Source organism: Aptenodytes patagonicus, chromosome 6 (assembly GCF_965638725.1).
Source record: "Aptenodytes patagonicus chromosome 6, bAptPat1.pri.cur, whole genome shotgun sequence".
Lineage (NCBI taxonomy): Eukaryota > Metazoa > Chordata > Aves > Sphenisciformes > Spheniscidae > Aptenodytes > Aptenodytes patagonicus.
The window spans coordinates 73,640,239-73,665,468 of record NC_134954.1 but is presented as its reverse complement, the minus strand read 5'-3'; the positions used below and the strand labels follow the sequence as shown (position 1 = coordinate 73,665,468).

Below are 25,230 nucleotides of genomic sequence, written 5' to 3'. Positions count from 1 at the left end.
AATCATCACGCAGACATCACGTGGGTCGAAGTGGAGGTTGGTAATAACAAGCTGAAGTTAATTTGAAAGACTGAGTGTATGTATTTGAGTGCAAACTAAGTATGAAAGTGATTCCTCCCCTGTACTCTGCACTGTGATACTCCATCTGGAGAATTTTGACATAGAGGAGCCAAGTCCAGAGGGCTTCCAAGGTGGTTGGGAGCTGGAGCACCTAATGTATGAGGAACATCTGAGAAGACTGGGTTTGCTCCGCGTAGGGAGAGAAGGCTAAGGAGGGATCTGGTTGCTGAGCAGAACCAGGCTCTTCTTGGAGGTCCACCATGAAAGGAGGAGAGAAGAGTTACAAGCAGCAACAAGGGAAAAGGATTAAGCATAAGGAAAAAAAATTCACAGTGGGTTTGGTTAAACACTGATGCAGCGTCCCTGAGAAGCTGGGGAATCTTTTCCACTGGAGATACTTAAAAACGCACTGAACAAAGCTTAGAGCAACTAAACCTAACTTCCAACCTGGCCCTGCTTTGAATCGGGGTCAGAGACGATGAGCTCCAGAAGTCGCTTCCAATCTAAATCAGTCTGTGATCCTGAAACGTGTTGCAACGCAGAAGGAAAATTAGCTGCTCAGGCTCTCAGAGATTACCTGTATTTTATGCTGACAAACGGGAATAGAAGGAATATTTCTATCAAAAAATCCTAAGCATGAAACTTGAAAAAAAATGGGGGCACACATCTTGTTTTAAAGACACAGTACATGTTAGCTTTACATCGAAGGCTGAAGCTTCCTCTCTTTCTCCAGTCCCCCCAGTCCCTGCAAAGTCAAACCCAACCATCTCACAACTGTGATCCTCTGGCAATAAATGACACTGTGTTCAGAAGTGACTAGGGTTGAATTCTCAGTCATGCTGATCTCCAGGGACTGGGAACTGAGGCTCCTGATGTGTCAAACAGCTTCTACGATTTTAAAACCTGTTTTCAGTGGCTTTGTCTGTGGTAACTTAGGTGCCTTTTTTGTTCTTCCTTTTAGCATGGGCACAACTAATGTCAAATTGGCAAAAGACGGCCCAGGATCTTAGCGATGCATTTTTCAGAGGCTCTCAAAGCAAAAATTCATTAATATGAAATCAATCATAAACATCAAATCAGTTAATAATTTAGACCCTGAGTTTCCTGAATTTCTTGGGGAAAGTGAAAAATACATTAGAAAATCTTTTGACACAGATTTGGTGTCAAACTTTGGGATATCTCTGTAAAATCTTAGTTTTACTCCCCAAATATGGATAATATGGATCTTCGCTAAGCTTAAAGAGAATTTTCTTACGATCTGCTTTTAACAAAAGGCTTCCCTAGGCCTCATTAGATTTTTAATAGACAGTATCACTTCAGAATAGGTATGCATAACAGCATATCTATTGAAATAGAAATAGAAAATATACATAAAAACTCAGACAGGCAAGTAATATTTTAAAAATTTTTCATTCTTTTATATGACAAATTTGAAGCAGGAAGAGAGAAAGATTAATTATTGTTTTGGTTTCGAAGGATTCTAAAGCTTCCTCTAAGTTTTAGCTAATTCTCTTTCTTTCAACCACTCAGCAATTTCACACTGTCAGGTGTGGCTGAGAAAATTTGGCGTTATCAAAATACATATTCTTGCTGCTCTGTATCCGAGACGCAGGTGCATCGTGCTGATCCAACAGCACGTGCTTTGTTGAACTCAACTTTCACTGGAGTTCTCCGTGTGAGCTGCAGCTGGATGTAGAGCTCCGATCAGCCCACCCGGGAGTACTACGTACCGACTGTATCACTGATCAGGAAAACCTAGGCTGTCCGTACCTGCGGGTCTGTTTTACCTATTCTAAAGGGTAGTAAAAATGCAGCTGTTTGACCAAAAATCGGACATCAGTCTTTCCCTTTGGTTACACGCTAGTTGTGTATAAGTACGATAACGTGCAGCGCTGCTGAAGCAACGTACCTTCTCCTCAAAGAAACAGCCATTGAGGGAGTTGTTACCATTGTTTTAAGCTTTTCCTTTTTATTTTCTTTGTATTTTCCTTTTATTTTCTATCTTCTATCTGTGGTTAATGTGTGGTAAGAACTCAGGCTGAAGCAGTGCTGAAATTGGCAGCGTTACATGCTCAGCTCTCCAGGCTCCTGGCCGTCGGGGAGTTCAACGAACACCCCCTTTTCCCGGGGGAGAATGGGGCTCTCCCAGTCCTGCAGCGAGATTTGCACCAGTTGACTTGTCTACCCTTGAGATTTTGCGTGATGGTGCGTTTCAGACTCAGGAGTTTCACTCTTAACTTCCGATATCTAGATGACCAACTCAAAAGATTATTATGAAAACAGTGACGTGATGTCATCTGGGACATATTAAAATGTTCTAAACTGGGAAGTTATTGTTCCATGTATGCGGCTTTTCTTTCCTGCTGGCACCTCTTTAATAACACGTTTTGTTCTGCTCTGTTACCAATGTGAAAGGGAACAGATTCTCCATATGACAAGACAACCACAACAAGAAACCGTAGGTCTTGGCACATTGCTGGGGTTATTAATTTCCTGAGGAACAGCTCCTCAGGTCTCCATTCCGCTGTGGGCAGAGACTTGGTCATGCTTAACTGGCACCGTGAAAGCTTTTGCTTTTCTCCATCTCAGAATGAGAGTGGAGCCCTTGTCTGCTACAGCATCAGAAGATTTGATGGTATTTTTTCCAACGGATCATGCTGCGGTTTAGCTGTAATCTGCCAGTCTCGTTTCTGCATTTGTCCTATTCCCACGGACACATCATCATTCAGGATATGCTTTGAATGTATTAAATTCTATGAATGTTTTTCCTCTTTTAATCGTACCTTTAGTCTCTTAGCAAATACACTTTCAGAGTTCGTTTCCACTTTAATGTTTCTGCACGAGGCCTGTAGGAGCCGGAGCCACGGATGGATCCAACCAAACCCCATTTCCATCTGCCGTATGATTTATAATCTGAACATCACCACCTCAGTTCCTGCCCTTCCTTTCAATAAAATTTCACGAGTGCTCTGTTCGGAGATAAGCTAGAACGCAATCTGGCCGCTGTCCTTAGAGACAACAAAAAATGTTTTTACAAATACATTAATGACAAGAAGAGAGCCAAGGAGAATCTCCATCCTTTATTGGATGCGGGGGGGAACATTGTCACCGAGGATGAGGAAAAGGCTGAGGTACTTAATGCCTTCTTTGCCTCAGTCTTTAATAGTCAGACCAGTTATCCTCAGGGTATTCAGCCCCCTGAGCTGGAGGACAGGGACGGCGAGCAGGATGAACCCCCCATAATCCAAGAGGAAGCAGTCAATGACCTGCTACGCCACCTGGACACTCACAAGTCTATGGGGCCGGATGGGATCCACCCGAGAGTGCCGAGGGAGCTGGCAGAGGAGTTCGCCAAGCCACTCTCCATCATTTATCAGCAGTCCTGGTTAACGGGGGAGGTCCCGGGCAACTGGAGGCTTATCAATGTGACGGCCATCTACAAGAAGGGCCGGAAGGAGGATCCGGGGAACTACAGGCCTGTCAGCCTGACCTCGGTGCCGGGGAAGATTATGGAGCGGTTCATCTTGAGGGCGCTCACAAGGCATGTGCAGGACAACCAGGGAATCAGGCCCAGCCAGCACAGGTTCATGAAAGGCAGGTCCTGCTTGACCAACCTGATCTCCTTCTATGACCAGGTGACCCGCCTAGTGGATGAGGGAAAGGCTGTGGATGTGGTCTACCTGGACTTCAGTAAAGCCTTTGACACTGTCTCCCACAGCATTCTCCTAGAGAAGCTGGCAGCTCACGGCTTAGACAGGTGTACTCTGCGCTGGGTCAAAAACTGGCTGGACGGCCGGGCCCAGAGAGTTGTGGTGAATGGAGTTACATCCAGTTGGCGGCCGGTCACGAGCGGTGTTCCCCAGGGCTCAGTACTGGGGCCGGTCATGTTCAATGTCTTTATCGATGATCTGGATGAGGGGATTGAGTGCACCCTCAGTCAGTTTGCAGACGACACCAAGTTGGGTGGGAGTGTTGATCTGCTCGAGGGTAGGAAGGCTCTGCAGAGGGACCTGGACAGGCTGGGTCAATGGGCCCAGGCCAACTGGATGAGGTTCAACAAGGCCAAGTGCCGGGTCCTGCACTTGGGCCACAACAACCCCATGCAGCGCTACAGGCTTGGGGAAGAGGGGCTGGAAAGCTGCCTGTCGGAAAAGGACCTGGGGGTGCTGGTCAACAGCCGGCTGAACATGAGCCGGCAGTGTGCCCAGGCGGCCAAGAAGGCCAATGGCATCCTGGCCTGTATCAGCAATAGTGTGGCCAGCAGGAGCAGGGGAGTGATCGTGCCCCTGTACTCGGCCCTGGTGAGGCCGCACCTCGAATACTGTGTTCAGTTTTGGGCCCCTCACTACAAGAAGGACGTCGAGGTGCTGGAGCGTGTCCAGAGAAGGGCAACGAGGCTGGTGAGGGGTCTGGAGAACAAGTCTGATGAGGAGCGGCTGAGGGAACTGGGGTTGTTCAGCCTGGAGAAAAGGAGGCTGAGGGGAGACCTCATCACTCTCTACAACTCCCTGAAAGGAGGTTGTAGCGAGGTGGGGGTCGGTCTCTTCTCCCAAGTAACAAGCGATAGGACGAGAGGAAACGGCCTCAAGTTGCGCCAGGGGAGGTTTAGATTGGGCGTGAGGAAAAATGTCTTTACTGAAAGAGTGGTGAAACATTGGAAGAGGCTGCCCAGGGAAGTGGTGGAGTCCCCATCCCTGGAGGTATTTAAAAGACGTGTAGATGAGGCGCTGAGGGACATGGTTCAGTGGGCATGGGGGTGTTGGGCTGATGGTTGGACTCGATGATCTTGGAGGTCTTTTCCAACCTTAATGATTCTATGATTCTCTGATTCTAAGTATTTTTGGAAATGGTTTTATTTACGTTACCTATTCTGTGTTTAGTTTTTAAGTTATAATTTCCGGTGAATTCCTGTTATCCTCGTTCGTGGCTGGGCAGAATGGCCCTGTTAATGTAAAGAGCCATTTGGTGATAGTTTGAAAGTTTCAGTGCAAATTTGATATTGGCATAAGGATAGGAGCAAGCAATGTAAAAAAAATCTTCGAGAAAGCTCAATTTGCTGTCAGCAGTAACAGAGCAGAGGCTGCGGGGATATCAAGCGCGCTCCTCTCCCCGAGGTGTGGTTGGTGGCAGGCAGCCAGGCTGGCATCACCGCACCCAGGGTGGGTTTTTTGCTGCTTACCAACCACTTCCAAAAGCCAATATTCAAAATTAATTTAGAATTAGACTTGACAGATCACGTTTAATTTCAGGTGTGTCCAGCAGTCCTGTTAGGTATGCTGCTAACAACATCCGTTCGTATTTTAACCCATGACATTACCTCTCTCTGTTTTGCTCCTGAAATTTGCTTTTGTTGGGGATGGAAGGACTTGCCTGCGAATTGGTCTCTCCTTCCTCTAGCACCGGGCTTTGCCGTCTCGCCGCTGCTCTGATGCCTTCGCTCTTGTGCTGTAGTTCAGCGTGATGGCCTCTAGCCTCGCTGTGCCGCTAAATAATGTATTTACGTGCAGATTAATATAACTGGCAAAGAACAGGAAAGAGAAGGATTTGGATTTCCTTAGTGTGAAACAGCCTAGAATAGGCCACTTTACTTGCCACTCGTGTTTTTCAGCAGTTAGTTGTATTCTAAAAGAATAGATCAATATCCTTATGCTTAATAGTTGTAACTCATTTTATTTCTGTCCAAATGATACAAGCGGAACTGGTGTATTTTGGGGATAAAGACTGGGCCTATATTTTGGACAGAATTTTTCGTTCTCTAGTTTTGCTTTGAGAAGTTTTCACTGTAAATCTTATCTATATAAATCAGTATAAATCTTACGTGCAAACTTTTCAGAATATATTCAAAAAGTATCCGCTTTAAGCAAGTGCTTAATTTAAGCCTGACATGTGATTTGCTAAACAAACTTATGACTAAGGCAACACATAGCTTGTTCAGTAGGACCAAAATTTGTTCCAGTGTGATTCATCAATGAGTAAGAGTGATGCTATCTGGAGTTTTAATCTAAGCGCAGATTTGAATAATGACCTGGATTTTTTGGAAGAGCAGCTAGCTAGGCAAGAAAAGGAAAAAAAAAAAAAAATCTGTAAAGAATTCTGTGGTTGATATCACTACCTATTTTCAGCTATATGAGTCAGTGAGCTATCACATGGACTTGCACAGAAATATCAAAGCAAATCCCACTTCAAACCCACACCGCTTCCCAATATATACCCTCACTCATCGATTCCAACAAACCGAGTGAACGTATATTTGTCTGAAATAAAAGCAGACGAGATCAGAGCTACAGCAACAATTAACTTTCTTAAAACAAAGACTCTAATTTTCTGTGAAACTTCTGCCTGGGCTAATTTACAGCTGAACCGAGAAGAAATACGCAGTCAACAAGTGACATTTGCTGAGCTCAATAAGTGGAGTCTTCACGACGTGTGCAGAGATCAAGGGAGGCAAATTGTTTTGCAAAATCGCAAAAAAATTTTTCTAAAATGACGGAGATGGCAACTTGTGCAAATATTCTTTAATAATAATGATTGAAAGAGCTACAGCTGTCATGCAAGGCCTGAAACCCAACATATTTCTTCAATATTATAAGCTTTATATGGGATATAAATATGAGATACCTCTGGGTACATGAGAGAAACATCACTTGTAGTGGTTCATATTTTGAAACATGAAGCCAATTACTGTGCTACAAGAAAACATAACTCAATCTGTTACAGAGTATTTCTGCTAAATCACATCCTAGTAGAAGATGAAGCTTTGACAGACTTTCATTTTTTCCAGAATATTCTGCAATGTATTGCAAGTTGCTGCCAGATGTAAAGTCCTCTGGAAATTAAAAGAAGGATTTAGGCAATATTTTTAATCCTATATTCAGAATTGCAGCATTTACACACCGGAAGATGAAAAAACATAGTGTTGTACTTTTATTTCTTTTATTGACCAAAAAACCCCTATGGATTTGTAAGTCCTACCCTCTTAGGACATCCTACTTTTCTCCTATAGTTTATAAAACCCTATAACTGAAGATGATGAGGGCCTCCCCACTATAAAGAGGATTTAGCTGTGAATTAGCAAGCAAATGAAGAGGAGAAATGGAAGAAGACACCGTCTCAGTCTCATTCTTCCTTGCAGGTGTCTGCTTCAAGGAGATGCGTTCAGCTTTGGGCTTTTGCTGGCAGCCTCCTCACCAGGGAGCAAGTTTTCTTCAGACTAACCAGAACGGGTGATTAGGAAAACAATCAAACACAACGAGAAATTGCTACTGTAGAGAAAGCGATGCAGAAAAGCTCCTACTGGTAAAGTGCTGGATGACAGAGCGAGAAGAGGCAGTGATGTGGTAGAGTCAATACCTCCAGCAACATAAGCAGTACCAAAAATGAGCTCATTGGCATCTTCTCATTTCCCGAATGTGCTTTTACTTGAACAAGATCACACAACAAAGCAAATGGCCGAGAAAATAAATCAAGTCCATTTGGCTTTGATTGAGAAATACCATTGCCAATTACTTTTGGTGTACGGCAGATCTAGTTATGGATCAGGGCTCCGTGCTGTATAAAAGATACTGTTCAGAACAAAAAGACAGTCGAAGCCCTCGAAAGATGGAAAATGTGAACGAGGGAAGTACACGTGCCACGTTATTCAGGGGCAAAACGGACCCTACGACGCAGCTTGTTCAAGAGCCAGCTGGAGAGAAAGCCAGCTGTTGGAAAGACGCGTGCCTGCAAATACATTTCTCTCATCACCGTGGGCAAATTCACACCCTCAAGGAGGGGCACATTCCTGCACGGAGATGTCAGGTTTCTGCCACTGTACTGGGACTGGGAACACGAATGGCACAAGCAAGTCAATCACCAGTCCAGCGATTGCCTTAATTACGGGCATTATGGCACAAACCGTGCGGCACAAGCTCTACGTTACGTGCCTTCTTGTATAGCAGTGTTAAATTTTATCTTAATGGGTTTTTGTATTAATACTTTCAGTCTGAAATCTAGTGCCATATACTAATTGTAGTTCTAAAAATAAAGTTGGGCTGATAAAATAAAGTCTCATTAACTGGAAACAACCGACAACCAGCTATAATCATTAGTTGATTCCAGCGTGAGCACAAGCTCCAAGTATGGCTCAGATGGTTTAGAGGCATGTAGGAGAGAAACAGCTACGTACTGGTGTTAGCCTCCAGCGCACTGCTGAGACTGCTTCTCAAATACCAGGTATAACCGATTACCTAAATTGGTGACAAACGGCTGCCAAAATGACCAAGTGATTGGAGAAACTATCATACGAAAAGAGATGAGAGGCGTGCGGCTTGCTTGCTCTAGCAGAGTGAAAGCTGAGGAGGGATATGATCGCTGGCTGTAGGGGCATCAGCGGTTACACGTCCAGAGAGCGAAGCTGAACGACCGTGTCAGAACAAGAACAAATGGATGGAAACAAACTTTGAGCAAACGTAGGTTGGAAATCAGAAGACGATTGCTGCTGCGGGATGATGGCCCAATCAGAACAACAGGAGGAAAAAGTCAAATATGGTCTGATGGAGCTTAAAAACTGCTAAGGACTATGCAACGCTCTGCTTAGTAGCGCTGGCCTAGGCTTTCCCCCAGACAGAGCTCTTGCACCACTATTTTGGGGCTAGGAGTTTTGTTTTTAAGCGTAGTTTTTTAGCCTCAAACTAGGTTCTCTGTTCTAGCATTCAACAAATAAATAGAGAGCAAGTAACGCACACTGTGCTGCTTGGTGGATTTCTCGGTAAGAAAGTCACGCGTGCAGGTCAAGAAATGATTTTCCTTCGGTGATGCAGAAAACGTGCAAGGTCTCCTCCTGGCACTGGGAGCCAGAGCTGCGTAGCAGCTGGGGAAAGCAGGTCAGTGAGACTGGAGGGAGAAATACATTTCCAAATACAGCAGCCGTTGTGGAATGGCGATTCAATTTTCATGGACCATTCACATCCATCAAGCCCTGACCCAGACGTATGGGCAGGTAACTATGGCAAGAGTCCTAGCTAAGGTGGTCGGGAGCAGGAATAAATGTAGCTGAGTTTACTTTGGAGATCAGACTGTGCTTATAACACGCTGCTTAGAAGATGCTCTAGAAAATATTCAACACCCCCCCCCTAAAATTTAAAATCACTAAAAATTTAGAATTTTCTAAATTCTCTGAAAAATTGAATAGATGCGATGGTCTACAGGTCTTAAGTAAGAGTTCATTCAAATTTCAAACAAAAAAGATAATGTGCAACTTCAGTTAAAAGCAGCTACTTCTGAGCATGACAGACAAGAAAACTTTAGATTCGTGGTTATTTACCTGAAAACAACGGGGCCCGATGCCTTTCTGCAGCAGTAACACCAGAGGTTTTAAAAGAAACCTTGTTTTCTAACTTTCCGTTTTCTGAGAAATGTAAACTTCAAGACGTTTTACTTATTCTTTGGTTCCAGAAAGAAGTAGAAGAGAATGCGAACTTCTGATCAGGAGGCGTGCTTTACCTGGGTTTGGTTTTATTGAAGAACAAAGTTGAAATAAACCTCTCTGATTTAGGAGGCCCCTAACTCATGGAAATTTTCCAGAAGAAATCTCATTCCATCTTTTAAGGATCATTAAAAAAACCCACAAACAACTCTGTGGGCCTGATAGTTAAAGGCCATATAATTAGTTCCAGCTCCCTGACACACGTTATTAATCACGTTTCGGGAAGACCCTGAGTATTACCCATTCAGATTACCTGAACGATGCCCTGACGGCTGGACTCGGGGATTCATACTGATGTCTGAAACGTAGTGATAAAATCTGCTTTCCCTGTCATCGGCCACAGCGCGGGGCTGAAGGGAGGGAGCGCAAAAAGCATCTTTTCTTCCACTGGTGATAATTTTCCAGCAAGTGGGAAGAGCGGCGAAGCAGCCTGGCTGCTGGACCACTCTCTACTACTGCAGGACGACTGAGAGGTAGCTTGGAGTTACTGCAGGGAGGATCGCGTGCGCTGTAGGACATTCTGCTTCACTGCCCGTCCTCCTAGCGCCCGCTGTTTTGGGAGCATCATTTATTATCTATTCTATGATCTCAGCTTTATAATGAGTACCCCAGCAGAGCTTCTCCGCTGCACGCTGTATACCCCAAGCCCACAAGACCCAGAGGTTAAACCCACACCATCACACACTCCCGTGCCTGCAACAGCCATCAGCATTTACACTTCCCTGCGACTGCTCCCACCGAACACACCCCCGAAGTGTGAGCGCCTGAATCACGGGGCTCTGTTTACAGCTCCTTTAATTAATATTCATTGATCCTTTTCGGAAAATAAGATCCAAGTATAGGCAGCAGCTCGGGGCAGCGGGATGCAGGTGGGCTGCAGCGGAACAGCCTCCGTGCCTGCTCCTTTGCTGGGCTTGTCGCCGCTGCCGCCGTGGGTCCGTTTTGGGGAGAGGCGTCGCTCCCAGGAGCATCAGCGGCTATCCGTTCCTCGCCGGGAGGAGCAGCTCAGCGCGCCCGCTGTCCCCACCGCTCCCTCTCGGTTGTCTGTTTGCCCTCCACCCCCCTTCCCCAGGGTGGGAACGGTCCCGCCTTGGCCTGGCCCAGCTTGTACTTGCACGCGCGGCTGAGAAATCTTCTCCTGGTTCTGACCGGCTTGCAGAACGGGTACATTTGCTCTTCTAAAAATACTTGACATTTAACCTCTGACATCTTCAAGATGCTCATCTCCTAAAAGTTTTAAGATCAAAATCAATAAACCTATTACACTTTCCCTTCATTTGGTAAATAATTGTGCTCATTTTGCTGCAGGTTCAACTATCCTCGTGATACACTTCATTCACTCTTGCCGTTTAATCCATTATTTTATTAGATACTTAAGTCACCCTTATCAGGCAGTTAATAAGAGGATCACTGTAGATAGTTAATGGCAACATCTTCATCTGAAAACTAATTAATAGAAATGCAACATTCATGTCCTTTGGAATTTGGCTCAGTTTAAACCTCTTGCTCACGAAGCACAAGAAATCATTAAAAAAGATGCTTTGAGGTTTGTTAGAAACAGATTTTGCCCATTGTGTATTTAGGTGTTGCTGGATATGAAATGATCTTTTCAAAAGTGAAAGCCTTTCGGCCTCAGCTCTAGAAGACAAACGCGTATTTTTCATCACGCACACTGGTTCACAGCGCCTGACCTTCCCCGCGCAGAGGTGTTTTTACAAGGTTGAGGCCCTGGCCAGGTGATGGGAACACTCCCACCTCCAGGTGGGACCCCATCTCCAGGTGGGATCTGCTGAACAAAGCCACCCACGCACCCTAGCTGCTCCGCTGGGCACCTTCTGTCTTAGGGTAGATTCAGACTAGATAGAAGGAAGAAGTTTTTTTACACTGAGGGTGGTGAAACCCTGGCCCAGGTTGCCCAGAGAGGTGGTGGATGCCCCATCCCTGGAACCATTCCAGGTCAGGCTGGACGGGGCTCTGAGCAACCTGATCTAGTTGAAGATGTCCCTGCCCAGGGCAGGGGGGTTGGACTAGATGGCCTTGAGAGGTCCCTTCCAACCCAAACTATTCTGTGATTCTCTGATTAGGAGGGCGAGCGTGCAGGAACAGCAGAGAGAGCTCAGTTTGGGGGACAGACGTGATAACATCTTGTTGTACAGATCCCATAATTAATTTTAATTTACTTAATTAAGTATTTAGTCTTTGGGGAAGGAAGATGAAAAAGTCGCTTCATAAACTGACAATGGGCGATTGTTCTCGGCTTCTTATCCTGGAGGCACGCAGGATAATGAGAGCTACAGAAATACTTGGAGAGATTGATTATGTAGAGCAGATAGGAGTCCCCTGGCACAGGCTTCTCGTACATTTGCAGAGTAATGGATACCTCCTCGCTCTCCTGCTGTACCTCACCGCTCCCCATCTTCGCAAGAAATCAAGCTGGCTTTGTCTGAATGCGGCTACTGGGGGACAAGTGTGACAATATTGAAATGAAAGAAACGCAGAAGAGAGCGGACAAATGGGACTGAATTGCCAGGGTCTTACGTGGGCAAGAGCGAGGCAATTCAAAATCAGAATTTGGAGACATCGGTAATCTCCGATTTGAGGGGGGAATGTAGCAGATTTCAATCCAGCCTGCACTCTCCCCGCACGCATGGAAGAATTCTTTACGGAGCGACTCAAAAAGATACCCAGTGTAAGATCACTTAAAAGCACCAGATCAGGAGGCGATGCTCTGAAAATGGCAGCTTGTTAAATTTATCTGACTTCTTGGGTTCAATATGTGGAAAATTAAAATTTCTCCGCAAAAGCAAATTTCCATTTGAAGAGTTACGGCTTGGATAGTTAATGAAGTGGTTACGGATTTAACCTCTGCCAGAAAAATCATCCCTTCATCAAACATTAAATTAACAGACAACAGAAGCCGGGGAAATGATGTTATTAAAATTCTAATGTGGAAATTCCCAATACTTTTCCCCAGCATACATAAAAATAAAAAGATATAAATATAAAAGAAATCCAACAGATGTAGCGTCATATGGACTTGCTTAATGGCAACACTTAGCCTTTCAAAAAAAGATTTACATCTACATTCACTACTAACACTTGACATTTGCATCGAATAATTCATAATTTGTTGCTTGCTGTGCTTTGCTGCCTTTCTTATATTCCTAAGTGATATTAGCTCTGCTGCTAGCGAAGTAGATCAGTTCTAACAAATGCAGATACTTCGTTGTTACTCTGTAAAACGTGAATATGTATTTATCTAAACCCGTGCTAAAACTTCCCCAGCAAGAACTCTTTGCCTGTAATAGAAATCCTCTGTACAGGTTTAATTCGCACCGTTACTGGGCTTCAGCCTAATTCTCCCACAACTATTCCAAGTATTCTAACGAGAATCACGCGTAGTTTGGACGTGTGTTTCCGCGCCTACATGTGTCTTATTTTAGGACCAACTCATGCCACCTAACTCTTTGTACGGATGCAAACGAGGTTGCCGTCAGGGCTCTTACGCCAAGCCACGGACGCCTTCTCCCTTGACATTTTTTTTCATCTCCCACCTCTCTCCGACCCGAGGACAAAAGGAGAGGGGGATGAAGGTACAGCTGGATTCAGCGTCTGTACAGAGACTCGTTAAAGTGGGTGCTAAGGCGGGACCTAATAGGCAAGGTCTGTAAAAGCTGTCGCCCCGTTGCAGGTTTCAGGGTTGCACTTTCATAAATCTCCTAAAATTTTTAAAATCTAACTTGAATTCTAACACTTTATTTTCCATTTTGATCACTCCATCATAACCAAGGTATTAATTACAAAGGTTTAGGCAGTATCAGGTTTTTCCTGGCACTTGTCTGCAATTGTGAGAGAAGCGACCGGTGCCTGTGCGGACCTGCGGGCTCCCCGCCCCGTCCGCCGCTTCCCTGCCTTTTTCTCAGGGAGAAGTTTCTTGGTTTATTCATTCAGACGAAAAGGATCGAATAGCCCAACACAAATTCATTTCACTACTATAGCACACGCTGAAGGGCCTAAAAACTTTATTTTTTAATTAATTTGATCTTTTTCCTCACCAGCGGACAAGCTTGCTTCCCTCACCTGGAGACGGAGCACTGTTCTGCATCGTACCCTGAAGACTTCACTTGAAGAACCAACACCCACAAACTCAAAGCACGGGTATCCGATAAGTCTTTCAACATGTTTTGGGGGTTTTTTGGGTTGTTTTTTTTTTAATTTTAAACCTCTCTTTTCTATTCTACACAGTTTATACTGATTTTACTTCAACTTCCACATAAAATATCACATATATGATCAGGCTTTATTACGCAAAAAAATGTTCTTGCAGAGCATGCCGGTGCAGCCTTAGGAGTGTGGGATGGGAAGGTAAAAATCTTACGTTTAGGAACTGGAGTAGGGGAGGACGTCAGTGAAGCTCCTTGCTGCTCTATCCCTGATTTTGGAGGTTCCTGCCAGTCAAGAGAGCGTGCGGGAGGGACGTCGATACCCGGCTCATAGGGTACGATAACTTTCCTCGTAACTTGAAAAGCAAATTCACAGAAAGGCTGTCATGACATTGTCTGAAATGCCAAAAGCCTCGAATTTCGTAACGTGAATTAACTTGTTTGTAAAATAAATTTTTGAGTATCTGAAAAATGAAGAGCAGGTTGAGACGACTGGCACACAGTTAATTGGGCAACGGAGTAGGCACGCCACCGGCGCATCTGTTTTGGAATACTGTGATGACACCTTTGTGGCCAGGGAAATCGTTTTGCTCTGTCAGGCTGGCTTTTTGGATGCCTTCTGCGGCGACACTGGGAGGAAGAATTTACAAGTTCTCCTGTTTGTTATTTTGATTGATGAAACTCTTGAGATGTATGAGACCAAGTCAGGGAACTACAGATTCTCCTTTTGGTCACAATTAAACAAATGAAGAATAGGATAGGGTAGGATAGGATAGGGTAGGGTAGGACAGGAGAGGACAGGACAGGATAACAAAAAAGTTTTCCCTTATTTTTCAGGGGTGAAAATTCACTTTTCTCCTCAGAAGCAGAGAGCAGCTCCCACGACTGAGAACAGATAATGGCAAACGCCAATAGTTTTTGTTATTTTTATGACTTTTTCTCTTCCTAGAGAAAAATCAGCGAGAGGAGCAACAAATTATTTTCCTGGAACTGAAAACGAGCAGTATTTCTACCGGGAGTTAAGAATTGCTTCTCTTTCAAAAAGGCCTAAAATGATTGTGATCTGATGAGATGGAAACTTCCAAAGTTGGATTGAACCTCATCTTTTCTATAAACCTCCTTCCCTGACTGGGACATCTGAAAAGCCCTCCAGTCGGCCGTGGTGGTTCCCTACGGCGGAGACTCTGCGACACTCCCCTGTTCGCATGCGAATCGCAAATCAGCCGAGCAGAAGTTATAGATGTTTTTTGAACCGAAAGCATTTATTCTTCTGTATTTTTAGGATACTATTCCTTTCCTTCTTTGCATTGCAGCCTTAATTTTGGTACCTCGGCACCTCCTCCGGACGAGAATGCCTATTTTTCCTTATCTGTACAGTCTCTCACGATCACTGGTTTTAAATAACAGTTAATAGCTATTAACATCATTAGCTAAGTGAAATAATTAGCGCCGGCAGGACTTACCTGCACCACCGCACCACTGAAAGCCGGACTCGAACTGCAGCTCAGACCCAGCTTGCTCACTCACCAGGATCGATCTCTGCCCGTAATTTAATTTAAAACGCCGGCTGATACCGCACGTGCACCGTCGTTCTCTTTGACTTGTGGGAACCTACGCTAATGCTTTCTTGGGGTTCGTACACAGGAGTACGCGGGGATGCTCTCACTCGGCCTTCTCCGCTCCGCTTTGTCCAGGGTAAGTACATCAAAACCCGTCCCATTTCCCGTATCTTTTCCAAAGTAGGAACTTCCAGAAAGAACTATTCTATATATATAATTTTTTTTTCTGTTCTAAATCCTAGCCCCTTATCTTCTGTTGGGATGGCACTCCATTACAGACAAATACTTATCTCGCAGCAGGTAAAAACGCGAGCGATGACATCTCTCCAGAACGTGCTTTCGCGGGGGATATTTCAAATCGAATCTCGGATTATTTTTTTTTTAAAGCAACAACAAAATGCCAATAAATAAATTGTAAAACCTGGCAGAGAGAAATGACGTACGGAGGCCCGACTTCCCACTGCTTAGCTTTCAAATGCAAAGCAAATTTAATGTATTACTGTTCCAGCTCAGAGTGGCTTACTCCATTTGGCGCGCTAGTTTAAACAGCAGCCTGCACCGCAGGGTCGCAAGAGGCTGGCGGCACTTTTTGGGGTGCGTATGCTCGGGCAGCATTTATTACAGCAATACGAACCCAGCCCCTGACGTAACCGCTGCGTTTGAGCAGTACTGCATGAAATAGGTGAGCGCAGGCTTGCTCTTTTACAGTTAGCCTCTAGTCCTCGATAGCGCGGCTGCACGATAACCGGGTCCACAGACGCCAGCAGCGGGGCAGAAACGCGTGGCGCGGCGAGCTGCGCGCTCCCAGAGCTCGGGGGATCCTCGGGAAGCCCCCGGGCTCATCCCCTGGGGGTAGACAAATGGGGGGTTTTGGTAGGATTTGGGTTTTTTGGTTTTTTTTTTTTTTTTTGGAAGTCTCGAAGTGTTTTTCTAGAGTTGATTTGACACCAGCATGAACCGTGCTTGCCGTGAATTTTGAACTAAATGATCTGTTCACGTGTTTGGGATTTTGCGGATCAGTAACGCGCTTAAACCGCTGGGTCAATGGTATTTTTGGGGTGAATCCTGAAACGTGAACGTTGAGTTGCTCAGTTAGTACTGGTAACAACAGCAGAGAGAGGGAGGGAGGGGACCGAGGGCTGTGTTAAGGGAGTGGATCCGTTTTGACTTGGATGAGAAGGTCCTGGGTTGTGCGAGCAAAAGCTTCAACAGCCGTCGGCTGCCTCAACTTACCCGTTGGACGTCGCACCCGATGACATTACCTTCACGGAGGACACAGCAGGCAAACTATGGCCAGGTAATCGGATTTGCTGTCTTAACTGTGAATTCTCTCGGCTTTTAGGCATTTAAGTCAACCTCAACGTTGTTGGTTGCTATTTAATTTGATAGCGGTGCCCGTGGCCCCATTTAAGACTGGGCATCCCATCGTGGCATCTTACAAATACATAGGAAGACATAGTCCCTGCCCCGAAGAGAACATCACAGGAACTTTTTTTTCTGGTGATTTAATCATAATATTGACAATTTTATCAAAAATTACAAAACTGATATTAAAAAAATCTCTAATTCTTAGTAAGACTAGAATGGGTTTTTTTTAAAAAATAGAAAAGCACTTTTATGCTACTGCTCTTCTGGAATTCTCACATTACAACCCTACGTAGCAAAATACAAACTGTAGCTAAGAAAGGTAGCAGTCCTAAGGTAATTCAGTCCACCGCGAGCCCTCTAATATCTCTATACCATCAAACTCAGGGACTCCAACAGGATATCACATTACTTATAAACCTTCTGCAAAGCTGATTTAGGAAATACCTTTAAATTTTAAGTTCTTTTTAACCCCTAAAACCTTAAGACTGTGAGGGTAATAGACCTGGGACATCAGAGGTGGGTTTCTTTTTTTCTTTTTTCTTTTTTTTTTTTTTTTTTAAACTATGTGGGTATTATTTTTGCAGCTGATACCAGCCAAACGTTTTCTGTCAGAAGTGAAAATATGAAGAAAATCCATTGAAATAAATGAAAATATTTTTTTTTTTATGGTGTTCACAAAATGCACCATAATAGAAAGAGGAATATTTCCTTTAATTTGAATGTCATCTGAATGACTCAACCACATTGTCACCCACTTCGCAAAAGAAAGCATAATAAATAAATAAATAAATAGACAAGAATATGTAACACTTTACATCCTCAAAGAATCACGTAGTTCCCTAATCTACGGAGATACTGATTGACGTCGTGGGCTCGCTTTACTCAGCCAGTTCAGTTTCGTGTGATTGTGCCATATTAATGACAAATAAAGTGTTGTTCCACTTTCCACAATGGAGTATTTTTTTTTTTTCCACCTTTTAAATATAGGAATTCTCTCTTAAATTAGAAAGTAGGCAAAAAGTATTTTTTAAATTTTCATTTTTAAGTCTTCTATTAGAAAAAATATAGATTTATTAAACAAAAAATAATAAGGTAGAAAGAAGGGTTGGGCCTCCATCAAAAAAGTATATTATGCTTTAATGCAAAGAGAAAGAAATGGCTCTATGGGCAAAATTCAAGTATGAGTGACCAGTTTTTTAATCGTAAAGTAGGTGCAACATTTTTTAAAATGTTACAACACTGCATGACCTGTAATGCTCACAATATTTACATTAACTGCTTACATGAAACCATAAAAACTCTAAAAGAGAAAAAAATTGGTATGGACTGAAACAAACTACTCCTAGCACCCACATCAATGCCATTATTAACCAATGAAATCAAGTGCACAAAAATACTTTACATGGTCTACTGATGTAAAGTATACATTGGTGAGAAAGTACAAACCTAATTAGTTAAAATGCCAAAAGAAGGGTCGGTCAATACAAACTCGGTCCTAGGACAGAAAGCAAAGGGAGAAAGAAACTGAATCGAGACAGGCGCTCGCACACGCACACGTACACACGCACGCAGTGGTGAATTAAAACCCACGCGGGCACGGACAGACGGCAGGAAAGCGGGCTGGCGTGGAAAATGGACAACATCGACTCTTTAAACGAACACATCAACTCGAACAGAAAAATGTGAGCTAAACTACACCCCCCCCCCCCCTCAAATAAAATAATAATAAAAAAATTAATAAAATCGATCACTTCACATGAGCTTGCATGGAGGACGGTGGCGTTACAGAAAAGACAAATGAACCTACCCCGCGGAAGGAAGGGCTCCTGCCTCCAGGCCCCTGTAGCCAGTGTAGCTATTGCGATCCCTCGGGCTGGGGGGAAGGAGGAGTGAGAGCCGTTTTGCCAGACATGAGAAAGCCCAGGGGCGAGCCCGGAGGTAGTGCTGCGTGCTCTGGCACGCGAGAGCCGAGGCTGGGAAAGCCGCCGGGTCCCGTCGTCCTCGGGGACGGCTGGTCTCGGTCATGTCCTTCAGAGAGAGGAGTTTGGGACTTGGGCAGGGCGGATGGGAAGAGGAGCAAATGACTTGTGATCCTGGCGCCGAGTGCCGGGTATCTGGAGAGCGGCGATACCGCCAGCTTCCCAGGATGCTGATCACTGCCAGTCCTTAGCCAGAGAGTGAGATTTGGGAATTCAGGGGGGAAAAAAGGAAATCTGAGGTAAGTGGTGGTCCCGGACGAAGAGGTAGGGGTTACGGACTCCACCCCGGGACCGGGCATGGTGAACTGGGAGTTATTTCGGGAAGCCTTGAAGACAGAGAGGACGTCATGGCTTCCATCACCATCACCACCATCCGTGTCAAAAAGAAAAATGAAATAAAATGGAAATAATGTTGTGCTACACTTCCGTTCGTTAATTTTATAATGGCTCATAGCTTTAGACTTTTAAATCTGTAGTGTATTAATTTTTTCTACATATGTTTCACATTTCTCACTTAATATAACATAAATAATTTGGTTAATAGATTTAACCTGCACATTTCAGCCACATTAATATATATAAGAATCTGTTAATGGTATAAATAATTCTTTTTAAATAAAATAAATCTGATATGTTACATAATACTGATAAAAATTACTGTTGCTAATAGTTTTGTAAGCCACCCTTAATTTGTTGTTTTAATACTGCGAGATGGATACTGGAATTACTTTTACGAACGCTGCGGAGCATGCCCTTTCATTCTACTGCAAAACCAAACCGTAACCAATGCCGATCACGTTATTAAAGCAGGGCCTCTGCCCCCTTCAAAGTAAACACGACGGTTAATGACGTTAGATAATTTAAGCTAATAAATCTAGGGGTTTTGAGGGGTCAACGTTACGGGGGATATAAACTGTTTAGTTTATCAGGTGGCTATGAAACTTTAACTACAGAAATGGTTGACTAAAATAGTCCATCTACTTTTTTTCTTTTTAATAAAATCTACAGCTTTCTACTTTAAAAGTTAAGTAAATAAAAACGCAACCGATAGTTGCAGCCTTTGAATTATTAATTAGAGCTGTGATCCCACATCCCGTTAGGAATCTGCAAGGTTGCACTCTCCTACAGAGACCTGAAATGGAGTACAGTACTTCCAGGCAAGGTTCATTCCAAACAGACAGTATCAATGAACACTCAGTGGCGTGAAGTGTATGTCATAATTAAGGTATTACATAATCATGCCTTCTCTCTGCTGTTAAATACAAAAACAGCATCTTTTACATTATCATATAAAAGCATTTAGGCTGTATTTTTATTTATCACTTTACACTGGTAGTCTCTTGTATGTGTACTCAATAGAAACCAAAGAATTTTGTACACTATTTTTTGTACAATAAAAGATAAAGTGTGCATTAGGTACGCTTGTACATGACAATATTGTACAATATTTACATTTCAGATATCACCATGAAATTCTGTATTATCTATATACACAATGAAAATTTCTCAGAAACATTTGGACTATTTCTTATAATCACAATTTTAGTATTATAGAAAAAAATTTCAGTAATCATCTGACATTGTTACTGCAACCTTTCAAGATTTCTGATTGGCTTATCCAGCAACCGCTATCCCTCCTAATCATCAAAAATATTGTACCACTAATCCGCGTAGCACCCTGTGATGGTATCTATCTGTCTTCATATAAATATTGATATAACCACGTCTATATCAATACCTACATATAGACTTATGTGCACGCTCGTTTTGACAAGTTCTGGACCAGTAACAAAGACATTCAATGTTATCTAGAGATCTTCCTCCTCTTGGGTTTTGGAGGCTTCACTTGTCTGTCTCCCTGTGGGATTTGGTGGACCTAAAAATAAGTATATTTAGAAGTTAGCAAAGAATATTGGTCAAAGTAACCAGCCAGTAATAAATGAGTCACAGGATTGCTTGAGGTGCTGTTATGAAACGGTTCTTATTATTGCATGTCTATATGGAAGCCCGAATTAAAAGGAACTTCAAGAACTTTAAGGCACTGGGGAGAAAAAGGCTGATGCTGGATGCCGCAGCCTGTACATCTCAAACCCCTCCTAGCCCGGAGAGAGGTACCAGCTCCAGTAATCGTGAAACCGCATCACCGGGAACTGAACCCAAAACTGCAATTATGTCAAATTCTTGGAGACAAACCTTTATACATCATCGTGACAAGAGCAATAAAGTAGGAAGTGGGTGGTGAGAAAATATTGCTAACAGGGAAAAATAAGAGAAGTCAAATTCAGGTCTGCGGTAGCATTATTAAGGAACAAGCTACGTTTAGCCAACTCTGCCTTCATTTAATTTTTAAAAGGAAATATTCAATTTCGAGCTAAATGGTAGATTAATTTGAGCGTGAAACAGTTTTTCATCACTGACTGCTCAGTAAAAAACACAACATAATTGGAAGAAAAGACGTGGAGGAAGGCGCTGGTGTCTGGCGTGGAATACCACCACCATCTGTCGGTGGAAGCAAGCTGCTGTTCTGGGAAGAGGAGTTTGCAGCTTCCAAAGAGCAGTCAGGCAACAGTAACAAATCCTTCAGCAATGTGCTAAATTATTTCCTTGGGTCCTTCCTGAATTCCTTCAGACCGCTAACATTTACTACTTATTTACTGGCTCTTACCAGTAGAAATAATTCTTTGAGCTAATTATCTTGCTGGCACATGCTTTTCATTTAAAATGTAACTGATGTCTGAATAGTAGCAGCTGAAAAAAATGCAAGTCACTAAAGAGAGAACCGTTGATGCCCTGTGAGTGCTAGGAATCACAATCTTTATGGAAATAAATCCCAATCACAGATTTTGTGACCAGATAATTAAAATACAAATCAAGACTATGTAATGACATGCAGGCTGGTAGATCGGCGTGTCTGCATTCCAAAACGACCAGATCAGCAAGTCCAGTTACAGCAGTTTCCCCTGAGCCAGTTTGTATCATAGTTAAAATGCACATAGCATACAGTTTTTAGCACTACTGGATTTATAAATGAAAAAAAGGTACCAGCAGAATGGCCCAGTGCAAACATTTAAGTGGTGGTGTAACCGACACAGAAGATGCGTGTGCCAGACGCATCTCCCATATTTATTTGTAACAGACCGACAATCAGATCCCGCTTTCCTTTTCCTTCCAAAGACAACAGGAAAACACACATCGTTTTAAATCAAAACTCAATCTCATTTTGTAAAATTCACAAGTTTAAACAAAAGATTTGATTTTGTTATTACTTACAGCAGCCATTAAAAGCTACCGAATGACTGACTTAAAGTTTCTTGGTGGTTCTGAAACCAGCTCTAAGTCTGCAGGTCTGTATACATTTCCTTTTGTGTACTCCAGTAGCTCCCCTGAAGTTTTACTACTTCTAAATATGCATGTGAACAAGCACCTTCAGTACTGAGCATCGAATATCAGGAAAAAGACTTTTTTATGTATTCAAACGTTTTATAATTAATAACTTGACTAACTACCAATGACAAGGTATGAGAGGTTAGACGTGCTGTGATATACTCTTTTGCATTTTTAAGTGTGCTTCAGTGAAGTTACAGACATGTTCTAAGTATGAAGATGAGTACATTATATAAACCACATTTTAAATTAGAAAGATACTGGGCTTACATAATTAACAGTGTAAATATTTTAGAAAGAGCACTGTTAGATTTGATATTAGGAATACTCTTACCTTTCATGACAGTATCTTTCATTTCACATAAGGAAAGCTTTACTCAAAGAGTTTTACGTTCAAAAGAACGATGCTTTTAAATGTGGTTTCACTATCTTGCTACTCAAACTGAAAAACAAACGGGCCTGATCTTGTGTCACTAGTCAGAGAAAACGCACGGAATATGAGCAGGACTGGAACTGATCCAAATATTATCAGGCTGGATGAGTAAAAGTACGTCCAGGAATCTACCTTTGTAAAAAATAACATAATCGGCAACGTAACTAAAATTCTGCATCTTTTCCCATTTTTCGGAATGATTAAGCACTTGCAAATGTTTTTTTAACACCGGAGAAATGCAGAAAATTCCACATTATTGAAGAAAATAGAAACAAAATGTATGTTAGAAAGCAACCCAAAGCAACACTCCCAGTCTTTAACTGACACACGTGCAGAAACATAGAAAAAGGAGAAGATTATTGCTAACGTGAAAAGAAACTTACATTCCCAGACATTTTGTCTAGTTCACTCATGGCCTCGTGTATAGCAGCTTCTAAATGGTTATTTAGCTTTCCACTTCTAGGAAGAAAAAAAATAATCCGTCAGTAATTCTTAGTAGCAGATAAAAGCTTTTAAGACATTCATAATAAACACATTAACTCATTGCATGTATTCTACTAGCTGTAGAGCCTCCCAGGTTGTTATAGCACAAACAGCAAGATCAGGCCTATATACAATATTATGCAAGTTAAAGGCTTGTGTTATAATTACAGCAGAACAATTAAAGCCAGCACTTCAGCGAGTTGTACGGTTAGTTACAATATCCACAAGACAGATTACCTCCATGAATAAAACGCAAAGGTACTTCACGGTAACATAGCATTTTGTGCAATCTTTCTTTTTAAATCATTAGCAAAGGGCCAGACTCTCACGGGTTTTGATCAGGAGCAGAAGAGGAGTACTCCAGCTACTCTGGCCTCTCCTAAAGACTTCAAGTGTTAAACCTCTAGTGCCAGCTCGCCTCTGCCTGCTTCCCACTCCATGTAGCGTGCTGCATTTACCTTGTAAACGCGGTTACATTTCAGCAATACTTTTGTGAAGGACTAAATAACGTGCACTACCGTCTTCTTGAAAAATCAGTGCATGAGCTGCCAAGTTTTCCTCTTACCCAAAGCACAAAGCTCGAAGTTAAATATCCCTTCTAACTTTAAAAAGCCAGAGGAAAATAAGTTGTATTAGTCCTCTGAAATGCTGCTAGTTTTCCCCCGGAATGACAGCACACCAAGGGCTACGGTAAAGGCAGGGTGAAGACTTTCTTCTTCCAAATCAGAAGTTACCCCAAGTCATCGGGCAGCTCCATACGCATCTGATGTTACAGCGACATTTTTGATCTGTGTATATTTCTTTTTTAAAGAAGTTTCCCACTTGAACACTGTGCTCTGCGTGACAGGTCATACTTCTGTGGCTCCGTGTTCACACCTCAGAGTTTCAAGCTAGCAAACAGTACTTGAGCGCAAGTTACTACCGTTTTTTGACAGCTCGGTGAGGATCTGTGCTTAAAAGCAGGCATATATATATATATATACACACACAGATAGATGGGCTGGTTCATTCATGACTTCAACTGAATAGGTACATTTAGAAGAGTGATGAACATGAAGACAAATGGCTGAATATGAGATGAGAGAGAGAGATCATCCTGGAGACGAGAGACAGCGTTATGAGCATCCATCACAATATTCTCAGGAATAAGAGTAAGAAAGTACTAGTTATCCCTGCTTTGGAGATGCAGAAACGAGGGGAGGAGGAAGAGAGCCGTCTGCATCATGAGGGAAGATAATGGCAGACAGGTAAGAGAACAGCTCGCCCCGAGCTGGCACGGATGGTCGGGTCACTAGGACTGTCCTTCACAAGAGACGCTTTCTAAGAAACCCTTCCCTTTCAAAAAAGAAAGATCATCATGTCAGCTGGGACATTCTTCCCTGGGACTTAAAAGATTGATAGCAACTAAAAGCATTGGCAAGACTGACAAGGAAGTAGCACAGACAAACTATTCAACCAACGTTGTTCTACAGTAATTCCATGCCCCTAGTTCAGCAAAATGATTTTCATAACCATCAGTACAGCTGGGAGATCGAAGACAGGAGACCAGAGGGTCTGTTATTCGTTATTCAAATAAGATACTCCCTAACACCATTTTGCATTAGTCATCCGAGCGATACCAGGGCATGAATTGCACAAAAACCGAAAAGAGCTAGAAGCCTTACTGACCTGATTGCGCAAAAGTGAAGTACAATAGGACTTCATCCACTCACTTACAAAGTCGCACAAGTTTAACTAAGGCTTTGAATGAATTAGTTAAAACAGTGGTAAAAGAGTTTTGTGCAACTTTAAAATTATGTATCCTGTTGTAGTTTAAATCAACCGGAGAAATTATATGATAAACTGAAACAAAGATTCTCGTACAAGGCCTGAAATGTCCACCTGGGTTTTGGAACTGCTTGAGCTAGACTGCTTGCAAAAACAAGTTTAAGCTATGCAACTTGGATGCGTGAAGGCACCCTTAGATATCACAAATGATGAACAGAATATTGTTTAGTGGCAGCACAACTTCCTAGAAAGGTAATATGACTCTGTTTATAACGCAGCTGTATTAATAACTGATAACATTGCTGACTTCCATGTCACTTAGAAGCAGATTTCAGATGTCAAGTTACCTATATGTGATGTAGTTATTTAATCAACATTATGCTCTATCAGCAACCCACCCTTATTATGGTATCTATGAAATTATTGCTATTAGTCAAAACAGCCATTCGAAAGTATTTAAAATACAAATGATAATTTGAATTGTAGTCTTAAGACACTGTTGCTCCACTCATTTTACTATGAAGATGATGATCTGCGCTTGAGCAAATCAAAGTTTCAGAAGTGCCCACCA

The 25,230-nt window shown here is 42.8% G+C and overlaps 1 protein-coding gene across 5 annotated transcripts in view; it reads right to left on the bottom strand.

Annotated features, from left to right (window-relative positions):
- Nucleotides 1-17,731: 17,731 nt before the first annotated feature.
- The window catches only part of MBD5 (methyl-CpG binding domain protein 5), a 152,141-nt gene continuing 144,642 nt past the window's right edge, over nt 17,732-25,230 (bottom strand). For all 5 annotated transcript variants that reach the window (XM_076343140.1, XM_076343139.1, XM_076343141.1 and 2 more), the window contains exons 15-16: nt 22,793-22,868; nt 17,732-20,468 (exon numbers count right to left, since the gene is read on the bottom strand). In XM_076343140.1, the coding sequence (XP_076199255.1) occupies nt 20,397-20,468; nt 22,793-22,868 (148 nt within the window). In that variant the 3' untranslated portion in view covers nt 17,732-20,396. The remainder of the gene's footprint in view (nt 20,469-22,792; nt 22,869-25,230) is intronic.